Source organism: Dendrobium catenatum, unplaced genomic scaffold, assembly GCF_001605985.2.
Source record: "Dendrobium catenatum unplaced genomic scaffold, ASM160598v2 fragScaff_scaffold_465, whole genome shotgun sequence".
NCBI lineage: Eukaryota > Viridiplantae > Streptophyta > Magnoliopsida > Asparagales > Orchidaceae > Dendrobium > Dendrobium catenatum.
The window spans coordinates 996,227-1,010,713 of NW_021318927.1; the positions used below are offsets into that span (position 1 = coordinate 996,227).

Sequence of the window (14,487 nt, forward strand, 5' to 3'; positions counted from 1 at the left end):
TTGTAAGCCTGTGATGCTGTATAACACATATAACTGATTAACTGTATTCATGTTATTATGGAATATTGGAGAATTCTTGCTGTATAACTTGTGATGTTGTTGCTGTAAGCCTGTGATGCTGATTGCTACACATTTATTGAATGTTGTGTAAGCATGTTGATGTTATGAGTACAATTTTGGTTTTTATGTTTAGATGCAGGATTCTAATACATTGAGAAGTTGAATAAATGAATAAATGGACATGTGCATGCTTCCTGTTGATAATGAAGGTGGAATGTGATAGTGATGAGTTGAACAATCCCATTCCAACTGAGGGAAGGTTTCATAGAAAGAAGCGGAAGTTGACTTCTACGGTATGGGGTCATTTTGAAATGTTGTCACTTGCAGATGATGGCAAACATCGTTGCAAATGTAAGAAATGTGGTGCAACATACTTATGTGATAGTAAACATGGTTACAGGAAATTTAAGACGCCACTTGCAAAACTGTTCTCAAGATATTAGTCAACTATATACTTAAAAGTAACTCAAGCAACTTCTATGTCATTGATTGCAAATAAATTTTAATATATGAAGAATTTCGTTGCTTATTTACTGCATGTATAGTCAAGCATCATTTACCATTTCAGTGTGTGGAGTGGGAAGTTTAAAGACATTACTTCGCTTACTTAGGCGCCTGATTTACAGTTTATTTCTAGAAATACGGCAAGAAATGATTTGCAAAAGACGATGTTTAATAAGGAAAAAATTCAAACGAAGCCCTTCTACGTAGTTGTAAGGTAGAGTTATCTTTAACTTCTGATCTATGGACTTCCATCAACACAGATGGTTTTATTTGCTGACGCACATTTTGTTAATAATAACTGGAGGTTGCAAAAGGAAAGTGCTAAATTTTGGTTTCATGCCCCTTCACATGATGGACTTGCATTATTCGAGAAACTTCATCAATTTTGGTGAAATGGAAACTTGATAGCAAGCTTTTTAGCATCACTTTAGACAATCTTCTGCAAAACTGTTTCTGTTGATTTTTCTTACGAAATCATGTGAATTTGAAAAAATGGTCTTCTATGCAATGGTCAAGTCTTCTATGCATACCGATTTCCACATGTGGCATCCGAAAGTACTTTAGCAATAGTGTCGAGTTTCTCGACCAATATCGAAGTGCATTTGAAACATGATATGTGGAAGCGCTTGGTATGCACAAAAGATTGGTTGTTTGGTGATCAACGGTAACAATTATTTACTTTATTGAATTTTAGTGTGTAAGTGCCATAACTAAACTATAAAAGTATTTGGTGATCAAATTCATATACTGCTTTGTAGTAGATACAACAGATCCAGAGCTTGATGTTGGTGACAGATGATATAATGGGTTTTTAATTTCGACGCGAAGTCAAACGATCAACCCTACAGACTCAGCGAATTTAGCATCTTAACTCTTATGATTTATCCTTCACTGCTTTATGTTCACTGCTTATGTTCTATGTTAAACAATCTGCGACCATCTGGTTTTATCTATCACTGTTATGTTTTTTATACCTTTATGATCTCTCTCTTTTACTTTCCCCTTTAGTGTACCTATGTGTATACAATTTATAGTGCACGTGCAGGGGTATTTATTTCAGACTTTGTTGACGTCTTCTGTCTGCTTGTACAAGGGTTGCAGATCCGGTGGCGTGGCGTAGCAGCTTCTGAATAGAGCTACTCACTGCTTTGTACAGGTGGATTGTCTTGCACTACTTGTTGCTTTCTACAGGTGGATCGTAGTGCACTAACGAGTCTCCTGCTTTGCATTTGTTGTGTAGTCATTTGGTATTTTTTCTTGTGAACAACATATTGGGCGTGCCACAGGTCTTTTACAACATCTTGTAAGAGCCTGTATCTACTACAGTTCTCTTCTGTATTTGCTCTGCAAATGACAACATGTTGAGCTCATGACGGTGGTTGATTGCAGGCATGTGATTATGTCTTCATCTGATCATTGAATGGTGATTGATTGTATGGGTATTGTAATTGTCATTAAACCCTTTTGCTTACAGAAGATTGATGTGTTTGATTGGTGGACTGTCACATTTACTTGTGCCTTCTAGTATTAGTAAGGACTGTCACGTATATCTACCAGATAGCCAATCTCAGTAGTAGGGGCTTCCTTATGACTTGTATGGACCCTTATACATTGACTTCCATCATTTGCAAGCATTTCGTAGTATCACTTAGAGACTTTGTATATTTGTTTGAAATCAAATCTCCTCTTATTTTATTGCTTGCAAAGTTGAATATAGTTGATTGTACTTCGATGTTGATTGTTTGATGCATTCACAATCATTGCATTGAATGCAAACCTCACCATTCTTGCTGATATCTAAGAGCTCACCATACAAGTGCTTTTGAAGCATGTTATTCATTTATCGTAACAAAAGTTTTCTTGCTTATGATTCATTTAATCCAGCAAAAATTGTATGAAGGGAACACAATCAATCTTATTTAATGCCACTTCTTTTATACTCGGACTTGATCTTAAGGCCTTGAAATCTTGTAGTCCCCTCAATGATATTCCTACACTTGAATGATTAGAATTCTCTTCTGGAATATTTGGATTTTGATCATTCATCTTTAGTTGAAATAATTGATATAGTCTGATAACTATTGCTCACATATATTTCATCACACTTGTAATGAGTTTGCATATGAGTCTTTACTTGCTAGGATAGGATTCAGATGGATCACCTTCTTTAATTAGCATCTGCATTCCAACTGGAACGATAACTCTGCTAGGACATTAATTATCCTACAAATCAAATTTTTTTATAATTCCTCTATTGAGAAATCATTTGAATACACTTTGAGTCTTTGATATTTTTGTTCAAATCTTCTTGTCGCCTTGAGTTCAATTCCTTGTAGTATAACCTTAGTTGATTGCTTAAAAGTTTCAAGTGTAAGTTTAGATTGAGTTCATTTAGTGTCCTTTTGAGTTCAAATGAGTCCAGGTACGATTTCACCCGAAATTTCGGCAACCTCCCGGCGTCTCCCCCGTTTAGGGGAAAACTACAGAAAACTGGGCCTTTCCCACCACACGCAATAAAGGCGTGTATGGTAGGTGTCCTCGGACGAGGACACCGCAGTCGTGATTTTTGTTCCTCCCACAACGCGCAATAAAGGCGTGTATGGGGTCTTTGACGGTACCTGTTTAAAAATGCACAGTTTGCTTTCCCCCCGATCGGGGGTACTTATAAGTGACACAATTTACTTTCCCCCCTGCTTGGAGGTACTTATAAGTGACCCCGCCTCGCCGTAGGTGCCGCACCGGGGTCCCATCCCACCAAGCGCAATAAAGGCGTGTATAGGCGGTTTTCCGGTGCGCCACAAACGCTGAAGTAGAGTTTAGGTGATTTCTGCCTCGTCGTAGGCGTCGGACCGGGGTCCCATCCCACCATGCGCAATAAAGGCGTGTATAGGCGGTTTTCCGGTCCGCCGCACACAACGAAATCGAGAATCTGAGTTTAGAAAGTCCGTACCTTCGCAGGGTTGGCGGTGTCGGTTCGAGGATCAAGGGAGATGTATTTTTTTCTTTTATTAATTATAATTAACATTAATTAAATAATTATTCTTAATTAATCATTCATTTTTTATTAATTAAAGGCAATTTCCAAGAAGATAAATTTTGAGCAAAAACCCTAATTTTCAAAATCCATATTTTCATAAAAATAATACACATTAGGGTTTAGAAACATCACACTACCCTTCCCTAAACTTTTCTCAAAGAAATCTTAAAGAAAACTCAAGTTTTCTCAAAACCCTAATTTTCATTTCATTGAGAAAACTCAAGGGAAGAAGGAGAAAACTCAAGCAAAACCCATACCTTAGCCTTTCCTTAGTCTTCCCTACAAATTTCCCCAAGCTTGGCCGCCGGAAACCGCCGCCGGAGCCGCCCGAAACCTTCTCCCGTCGCCTCACCCGTGCGCTCCCCCTTTCTCCTTGTCCGCTCGGTTTGGGCAAAAGACCGAATGAGGGGAAAAGAGGGGGGGTCTCGGTTTGCCTAATAGGGAGAAAAGGAGTAGGCCAAAAGACTCAATTGCCCTCACTTAAGTAGATTTGACCTTTAGAAAGCTTAGGGGTAGTTTGGGTATTTATGAGCTTCTAAAAATCATAACTCTCAATTAAAACGGAATTAAATATAAGTTTTATATACCAAATTGATCAGAATTTTACGCTCCATTTTATAAAATTATTTGCGTCGAAATCTGACAACTTCGAATTTTTCACTTAAAGTACGTCGCGGCGCTTTGAAAAGCGTGCGAAGTCTGAAATGGCTTTTGCGGGTTTTTACAGACAGGAAGGGAATGTCGTGGAAGGGAGCGAAGTCGTTCAGGCACGGAGGGAGAGGGTGAGGGCGTCCGAGCAAGGAAAGAGCAGACGTGAGAGGAGAGGAAATGGGATCGGGAGTCCAGAGAGGCCGAATGCCTCGTTGCCTCGAGGCTTTTAACGACTCAAAACGAGTCATTCTGTGATCGTGGGGAGAAATGACGCGAGGCATGGCCTCGTCGTGCGAAGAGCGGAGACGACGTGGGGAGCGACGTGCTTCGGCAGAGCAGGTAGGGATTTAAATATTTTTTTTTTGTTTCACGGGAGAGGGTCAACAAATTTAAATTCAAAAGAATTTAAATCTCAAATTCTTTCCTAATGGCTCAACTTATTTTTGGAAAGGAATCTAAATCAAATATGAATTAATTGATCAATTAAAGCTCTAGGTCCAAATACATTGAACCTAGACATCTTTCCCCATCTCTCTCTCATGGCCGAACCCCCCTTGTCCCCATTAATTAATTTCTTTCCAAAATAAAGCCTCTCCCATTGGAAATAATTCAAATCCATTCCTCTCTCCTACCTCCCTCTCTCTCTCTCTCTCTCTCTCTCTCTCTCTCTCTCTCTCTCTCAAATCCTTCATTAATCCTTCCAAATCTAGATAATTAATTAAGAAAACAATTATCTAATTTTCCTCCATCCTCCACCTTTAAAATCTGAACCATATTTCCCCACCTCCCTCTCTAACCTAGCCAGCCCTAACCCTAAACCTAACTCCACCAAAATCTGAACCCAAACTCTCCCAAGCCTCCTACCTTGGCCGGCCACCTTCCCATCCCTTCTACTTGGATTCCTTGGAGAAACTTCTTACTATCAAGGAGAATCCTCAAGGACAGCAAAGAGCGTCTTCCACAATACTTCAACACCACGTATCTTATGCATGACCGATCCTGAACTTGACTCCGGCTTCGTCTACAATGAACGAGGCTTCGTCGAGCCCTTCTTTGACGTCAATCCGGAAGTAGATAATTCCGTCGAGGAATACTTGGAGAGCATTATATTCACTCTTTCAGAAGCCATCGAAGAACAACTTTCCACCGTTCAATGGCAATTCATCACCACGCCAAGACAAGGGTGAACTCTTTCCCCCTCCTCAATTTCCTTCCTATTCTCCTTCGATTGTGGTTGTGTATCAAGCATAAAGAATCTTGCAAAGCCCTTCGCCAAAGCTTAGTAAACATAGGGAATGAGTGATGGACTTCTATATATCTAATCTCGTTGTTAATCCAGGGATGTTATTGGAAATCCTCTATATTTGATTATGTTGAATTTTCTAATTGTTTTGTGATCCCAACTTTTGTGTGACTTCGCCTAAACTAAGGCACCCCTTTCTTTTTTTCCATTTTCGTTAAGTGGCTAATATTTTAATTCTTATTGCTCTTACTTGAAAGCGTACAAATTCTTATATCCATCATTTAAAGCATTCATAGTTCTACGTCAACGAGCTTTTAGGATAAATAATCCAGCTTGCAGCTAGCAATGCCATGAGAAGGTTTGCTCATTAATGAAAAGATAAAAGCAGTTTGCCTCGTGCAGGAGTTGCCAATCAATTGAAATTTAGAAAATGAGTGAGGAGAAAAATGTTCACAGGCCATTAAACAAAAAAGAGTGCATCCATATCGAATAACGACTTTATAAGGTAGTTTCCTCTGACTAGAAAACTGGAAATAATTGCTAAATCAACCCAAATCTGACAGTGCAGGTTGTTTCAATGGCAAAGGACTCAACCTGCTTCTAGAATTAGAGAAAATTAACAATTTGCTTTAACTTCAATGTGCGACCCATGAGAAATATTGAAACATATAACTTTGACGCAACATAAGACCAAAGCCATAGGTTTGATGCATCCCTTAGCTAACCTGGTATAATGCCTGTATGTCTTTGATTGAGATCAAAACACTCAATGGGTTGGATCCCTATGAAGTGCGAAGAATCATAATCACTAGAATCTAGGAGACCGCACAACTTCATAAGCCTAAATGTGCCTTCAAGTTCCTACAGTAGTCATAGATGCTAATTGATCTCAGTATAGAAACAAATGCTTAATGAGAAAACACTTTTGTACATTTGGATGCGTCACAACTACAAAGAATTATGATAAAGTGGAGTTTAAACAACCTTAACCCAAATGCATGATAATAATGCTAAGAGCGCTTATAAAAGGGGCTTTGGGTTGAGAGTGCTTATAAAAGGGGCCTTGAAATGATGCTACGTCATAACATATCATGCAATGTTTTTCTCCAGAACCACTCAATGTGTTCTATTTCCTTCCATTCCCCATCTACTAAAGGAAGGCATAAAAGCAATTTCAATGGGATCAGTTACAATTGTGAGAATGTGAATAATTTTAAAACTAGAAAAGATGCTCACTGTGAGCGCATTAGACTTTCTCATAATTACACCTTCAACTTTACATCTCCTCCTGCCTTAGTAATGTATGACTTATTGAGTTCCAAAATTTCCACATTTTCTTGCCTTATTATTACCACTTCCACTGAACTTAAATTTGTATGACTAAGTGATGTGAAACGTAACCATTTTTCGAAGTATAAAACACCCTCTTTTACCTTCACCTTACATCCATGTCCTCTCACCTTAATAATGCATGACTAAGTAAGCACCAAAAGTTCCACGTTTTTGTTGCCTTACAATTACAACATTCACTGAACGCAAAAATTTTTACTAAGTATCCCTGCCATAAACTGTTTTTCAAAGTATAAAACACCTCCTTGCACAAGAAAAATGAATGAGCATGACAATTGAAACAAGACAGACCAAAGCCAAAGTCTAAATATGATCATTGCTGCTTTGGTAATGGCAAGCTATAATTGGGCTATATGGATTACATCCTTGCCGCTTAATTGATCATTGCAGTGTTCCTCCTATCTGTTATCTTATTTTATAGCTGTGGTTGTTTTAGGTTTCATGCCTTAGTTGTCATTGCTCTTGTTGGTTTTAGTGTGACTATCTGTCATAGCTGCTGTGAACATCGTCAAAACTCTCATGTTCATTTTAGAAGTTTGGTTTATTGACCATATTCTATCAATAGGCTTTCTTGGCTTTGTAATTCTCAAATTTGACGATAAATTGAGTTTTGCCCAAGAAATTGTTGTCCGCCTCTCTTACTGATACAGTAATAGGTTTTTCTTTTTCATCTCTGCCCCTCCTCTTCAGTGAGCTTACCTCTTCCCCTCTTTCTTCTCACCCACTTCCATAAACCTCATCCAATCTCTCAAACTCTGTATCACATTCTCCCTCAAAAATTTCATTCTAGACTTTTCTCCCGTATGTCCCTAGCAATCATACACTTCAATCCATTCCCCTTTTCCATCCATTCACATGCAGCTATAAATCATCAAAACTGGTAAGAAGCCTACACCCTCTATCCGCATCCCTAAATTCCAATCACAAAACTATTGCCACCCAATCCAAAAACATAAATTAGCAAAATCATGTATACATCGTTGTGAAAAATAAAAAAAGCATACATCGTTGTTTCCTAAGGCCATCTGAATCTTCTACTGTATCATATGTTTTCCACCAATAACATTAGATGGATTTTGAAGTAGAGCAAAGATAGGCTCCTTCAAGAACTTACAAGTGCTTCAAGGGATCACAGCACAAGTTCTCGAAATTGTGTTCAACAGCACATACCATAAGAAGGCCCTAACAAGAAGCTTAACGCATTATAGCTTTATATTATTTGCATATTCAGGTTAATTGCTCCAAGGAAATGGTCAATTAATGCGGAAATCAAAGAAAATGGCTTAAAAAGGCATAATAAAGAAAATTTTAATCTCTATATATGACCCAAAATTTTCCTACAAACTCATGGTAAGTTTCAGAGTTCACATGGAAAACTAACAAGATGTGGATTAGTTTGACACCAAGAAACTAGAGGTAAAAAAGAGGAAATAATTAGATTGAAATTGTTACAATAGAAAATTTATCTAATCATTTGAATGACAAACCAGCCACTCCAACGGAGACCATGTTTATATCAAAGCCACCCTCGACTCAACCATTATAGGTTTACTCAAGGAGCAGCTCAATCTATGTAAGTCCAATCAACTAAATCAATCATTTTCACTGAATTTGCGGAGGTAAACAGAAGTACAAAAACTTCCAATAAACATACATTACATTTGCTCTTATCATACAAAAAATCTTTCTCATAGTCACCACTCCTTTACAAGCCTTCATATGATTTCTATGGCTAAAGCCATCTCTGAAGTCATACTAATGTGAACTGGAATAATGTTATGACAAAATGAAAACCCTTCAAAATAACAAAATATAGTTTTTGGTGGCACTACCAAAAGAAAAGAAAACGTTATGATGTACATATGCCTTTATTATAAAATTTATTCTGATGGCTCGCAAAAAAGTATAAAGCTTGACTAATGATCAAAACTACTCTAAAATAGGATGTTCATTTTCTTGAAACATTTACTCCAATTCCTAAAATTATCATTGTTCAAGTTCTTTTATTATTAGCAATTAACAGAGTCTAAAAGATACAACAATTCAATATGAAGAATGTCTTCCAACAAAGTGATCTAGAGGAAGAAGTATATATAGAGGTCTCATCGGGATTTGGCTCAAATATAGAACAATATGTATGTAAACTTAAAAAGACAATATATGGATTGAATCATTCTCCAAGAGCATGGTATGAAAGATTCGCCAAGATAATGCTCAACATAGCATATAAACAATGTTAAGGAGACCATACATTATTTATGAAACACATAACTTCAAGGGTGGACTCTGTAATACTAGTTTAAGTCAACAACATCATCAAGACAAGTAGTGACAAGGAAGGAATGAAATTTAAAGAAAATGATGCTCGAAGAATTAGATGTCGAAGAACTAAATAATCTGCATACTTTTGACATGGAATTTTTAGATTATAGCAAAATTTTATTATACATTGTTTGATTAAAACAAGTCGGGATGCAAATATGTCATGATCCATATGCAGTTTAATCATAAACTTGATCATGCTCCAAAGGGCGCACAATAGAGGGACAAAATCTCTTTCAAAGAATTGTAAGAAAACTTATCTATTTATCATATATTTAAACATGAAATAGCCACATAGTAGAATAAAAATTTGATGTTATTATTGTTGTACTAAAAAATCATGCCTAAAGGCAGTTTATTTAATTTTACAATATTTGAAAGGAACCCAGGTAAAAAAACTTCATTAAAAAATGGCTAAGATGTAACACTTGAAGCCTGCAAAGATATAGATTATGCAAGTTCTACGCTTAACATGTAGTAACTTCAAGATATTGCACATTCCTAGAAAGCAAACTGATGGGGACATCAGATCATCATGGAGAGTTTATCAGAGACGCGGCCGACGATCTACGACCAAGATCGAGTCTTTATATTTTTGAGTCGTTGATGTATTTTATTTTCATGTAGCTTGTTATTTGCTTATGTGGCATTTAGAGTCGTTGTATTTTTTATTTAGTTGCTTATGTGTTTTCTTTCCCGTAGTACCCCTCTTATGGGAGTTGTCGTATGTAAGCCCAAAGGGCGTTTGTGTCTTTTATTTTGAGTCATGTTGTAGGAGGCTATTTAAAGCCCCATTTTATTCTATTATGGTTAATGAATGATTTTTGAGAATTTTGTTTTCTTGCTTGGAGCATTGTGAGAACTTGTGAGTTCTAGTGGAGAGAGCTTCCTTGAAGAGGAAGGAGATGGCGCAATACCCACCAACTTAGATAAGTCAAGTTCGTGGCTCTTTCTTAATCCTCTTTGTTTTTTCTCCTATCTCTTTTTCCCGAACCATTACTCACCGGTTTCCTCCACCTCACCCACCCACTTTCCCCCTTGAACCTCACGGCCCAACATCCCCACCTCCACCCCAAACCGCCGGCCATCTCACCCAACCATCCCTCCCAAAATTTCCACGACCGCGCATTGCCCGAAATTCCTCCTTGCCGCCGGCCATAACCCTTGACCGCCGGCCATAACCCTTGACCGCCGGCCTTAAGCCCTTGCCGCCGATCACCTCTCCTCTTTCTCTCTTTGATTTGTTTCCTATTGTGGATTTGTTATGTTATGGAATATATTTGAATTTGAATTCAAAATATTTGAAATTCAAAATATTGCCTAATATACTAATTCTATTTTAGGAAAGTTCATTATTGATTTCCTAAATTAAATTTTCATTAAGGGGCTGTTTGGTTGCCTGAATTAGGAGTGTAAAGTAAAACAAATACATGTATTTATTAAATTTGATTGTTTGGTTAATTTTGAACAGAAGAAAAGAAAATCCTCAAAAGTATTAGGGGTGTATTATAGGACTTGTTTTGCGTGAATTAGAAACACGCTCATTTTGAGCGGGTTTTAAATATGCTCGACGACGCGTCGTTGCTGTTCGGCAGCGAACTTCGGCTTCATTGCTTCGAAGGAGGTGTAAGATTGCACGAGTGGCTTCTTCGGCTCCTTCTTTCTTGTTAGACTTCGCTCCTTCGACGCGACGACCCTTTGCCTGTCCGATCCGAAGTTGCGACGACGACGGGAGCTCGCAAGTTCGCATCATCTTCCTGTTCATTTGACCCATTGATCGCAGGAAAGGAACTCTGCTGTTGGTTGTTTTACATATTACAGAAATTGCCATCTCCAACAAATCCATAAAACTGCATCGTGAAAGGGTGATAACCTGATGGTTCAGCCATAACTGTTGGGCTGGCACTGGAGATGTTGGCAGAACATTGCCCAAATAAGATTGAGAGATGATGGAATTTGTGGATGACGGAGAATGTGGAACACCTTGAGGGTGCATAACAAAAGGGCGAAAGGCAGCCACCTGACCACCAGGCACAAAGGTGCCTATTCCAAGTGAATTATTTCCTAATTGGCTTGTATTCTACTTTGGAATAGCTTCAGATTTCCCCTCTATTAATTAGCCGAATTTCTCACATACCTACTTATTTCATTGGGTTTCCTAACATAAGAAATTAAATTAGGAAATCCCAAATTCGTCTCCACCGTTTAGCAGCCCGCCTCCACCCTATTTCTTTTTCCTTTATTTTGCCGATCCTCTCTCTCTCACCAAGCAAATCCTGCATCTCCTTTAGACCAAATCTTTGAATGTCTTGAGCTTCATTCTTCCAAATACCTTCTCTTACTTCAAAAATCTGAGAATTTTCTCAGAATTTTGGAGTCAAACCTGAACTCAATTTCAGGTTTTGAGATCAACACTTGGAAGTAGACCCTCAACCCATTACCAAGAGAAACTTATGTCACTTTGTGACTAGTCAAACGACGTATCTTATTTTGCATCAAAGGAAGCCATGGACGAAGACGTTGAAGGCATCGAGTGACGGATCTCCACATCTTTTGGCAAAGGTTTCTTTTCTCACTTGTACCCAATTTCTTCTAACTCTAAATTCTCAATTGGTTGGTCGTAATCACGAAAGCTCTTTCACTTGCTCTTGCCAAACCTAGTCATTTGTAGGAATTGAGTGTAATCTTCTATGCATCCTACGTCTCATTGTTAGACTAGGGATTAACTTGAAACTACTATTTTTGCATTGCTTTATTTTTCTTGATTATCTTGAATGTTCAAACTTAGCGCATGTGATCTAGCCTATACAAGATTAACTCCCTCATTGTTTGACTCGCCGTGGATAATTTCTAGTAATTTTAATCCGAACTTATTCTAATCAACGAGTTGTGCAAAGTCTAAGTGAAATTCATAATATTGCATCTAAGTAGTCCTGCATCACAAACTCATAACTTGGAATCCGAATTCAGCTCTATGGCATTGAGAATATATAAATTTCTATGATTAAAAATTATTTTGTATGTCTTAAAGGTTGAATGAAAAGATTACATAACAACCTAGTATAATAATAAGTCAAGGATCAAAAGTACACAAACTGTAGAACATGACCTTACCAATCATATTGAAGCTGATAGATACTTTACAAATAAACAACTTTAGTGATTTTGTTGTACTCCATTCGTTATCACATGTGGACAACTTGTAAACATTCTTATCAAATAATTAGTGGGAGCATTCCTTAAAAAATTATAAAGGAAAATTGAAATGGAAAAAAATTCATTCATTCATTTAAGGGACATTATGGAAACCACCCTTAAAGATATTCCTATTCTCTACCATAAAAATAAGCCAAACTTCTGCCAGCCATCTACTCCCTATCCATACCTTCTTCACACCAAAATATCCAAGCTAGCTAACCAACCCATCTATTGTCCACTATGGTGCCAGCCAACCCACTGCTCCTCTCTTCTCTTCTTAAGTCTATTTTGCTATCTCATTAATCAATACATTCATAGATGCCACCTCACCAATTCATATGAGTTGATTGATTATAATTAATTGCATAGCTGATTTTTAGCACCTCTACTTTTTCTTAAAGGAAAGAAAATAAATTTTCTATCAAGTCCAAATTATGCATAGACCTCAAATAAAGGCTAATCTAGAAGGCAATATAAAATACTTTGAACTACTATAGTTATATTGTAGACTTTTTCTTTCTTTGAACTTATATGACCAACTTCTCTAAAAAAATATTCCTATTCTTTAACATTATCTATTTTACCTTTTTTAGCTATAAAAATATCTGCATTTGCAGAAAACATAAATGAGGTAGAGCAATTGCAGCTAAACTAGTTCATTAAGAAATCAATGACATGATAACACTTAAGGCCCCACAATTGAAAAAGCAAATAGGGTTTTCCAAATGAAAAATGTTTGAATGCTTACCTGTGTGAAACTAATATTGGCGTCCACATATATGTCAGCACCATCTCTTTTGAAAATAGGATTTTTGGCTACCTATGAAAAAATAAAAAGCATTAAAAGTTAATATCAATAAATGAGAAAAGAAAACAAAAAAAGTTATATGAAAAACAGAATGTGTGCACTTGTGCATTCACATGCAAGTGCAAGAGGAATAATGACAATGGAGCAAGAATACTTATGTCATGTATTATCCTAATTAAATGACAAAAAAAGTTTAAACTACAACACAAAAATTCAAGAATGAATTTACACAAACAAGTATATAATATTAAGTACATCAAGTATTTGAACAATCAAGTATATAATAACAAGTACATCAAGTATTTGAACAATTTGAACAAGCCTGATTTCATCTGAATATAAATCCAATAAAGACTTTTAAGCTGAATTCCTAACTCATTGAGCTAACACTCAGCTGACCTACATGGTCTTCTAAACTAATATGTATAGAACACTGAACACATATAGATCACTTTACATATCTTCCAATGATTTTCGTTAATCTTGAGAAGGACTTCAATAGAGAAACATGAGAGTTGCTTCAATGTTAAAGAGGGGAAGTGAAATAAATGCACTTACACAATATGGAGCAATCCACGCACACAACCTAGATCTTATAAGCATTCAACTGATCACACCAATAATCAGAAATCAATTATCATTAATTAATAATATTAAAAAACACTTCATGAATCCCAATATATAAAAATGGAGTTACAAGGATAAGCTTTAATATTGAAAAGCATTAGATCAAGGTAGGGGTGTAAACGAGTCAAGTAGAGCTCGAGTCAGGGGGTGTCCGAGCTCGACTCGCAAGTCAAATACCGAGCTCGACGTAAAAATTGGTTCATCCAGCTGGTTCAATTCGGTCACCCTTTTATAACCACGAACAAGAGGGCAAACAAGGGCATTCGCGAAATATAAGGGGCGGTCGGCTTCATTCGAAAGCATGCGGTGAGTTTTAATTTTTCAATTTTAGCAAACGACTGTCTTCAAGGATAAGAATTAATAATTCCTTTTCAATCCTATCACTAAATAAGTGATAAATTTGGAAGAAATTTCAACGAACGAGAGAAATGACCGAGGAGAAAAAGGGAAGCATGTTATTGAATTTCTTCCTTCCATTTTCATATGAATTCTTTTGTTTTGCTTTACCTAAAGTAAATGATGTTTTATTAAAGGAAGAGAAAGCGATTTGGAAGCAAAGAGAAGAGATTTTGAAAGAGAAAGAGAAAGATTTTGGGATTTGAAAAATCCCCTTTTTGTAAGTAAAATTTCTATAATAAATTTTTATTAAATTTGTTATTAAATTCCATTTCATGAAAATTTATATTA

At 36.8% G+C, this 14,487-nt stretch overlaps 1 protein-coding gene across 1 annotated transcript in view; it reads right to left on the bottom strand.

Moving 5' to 3' along the window:
- Nucleotides 1-14,487, bottom strand: part of LOC110103189 (chaperone protein dnaJ 1, mitochondrial) — a 79,798-nt gene that overhangs the window by 34,970 nt on the left and 30,341 nt on the right. The window contains exon 13 of the mRNA XM_028694365.1: nucleotides 13,114-13,185. Coding sequence (XP_028550198.1) covers nucleotides 13,114-13,185 — 72 coding nt within the window. The remainder of the gene's footprint in view (nucleotides 1-13,113; nucleotides 13,186-14,487) is intronic.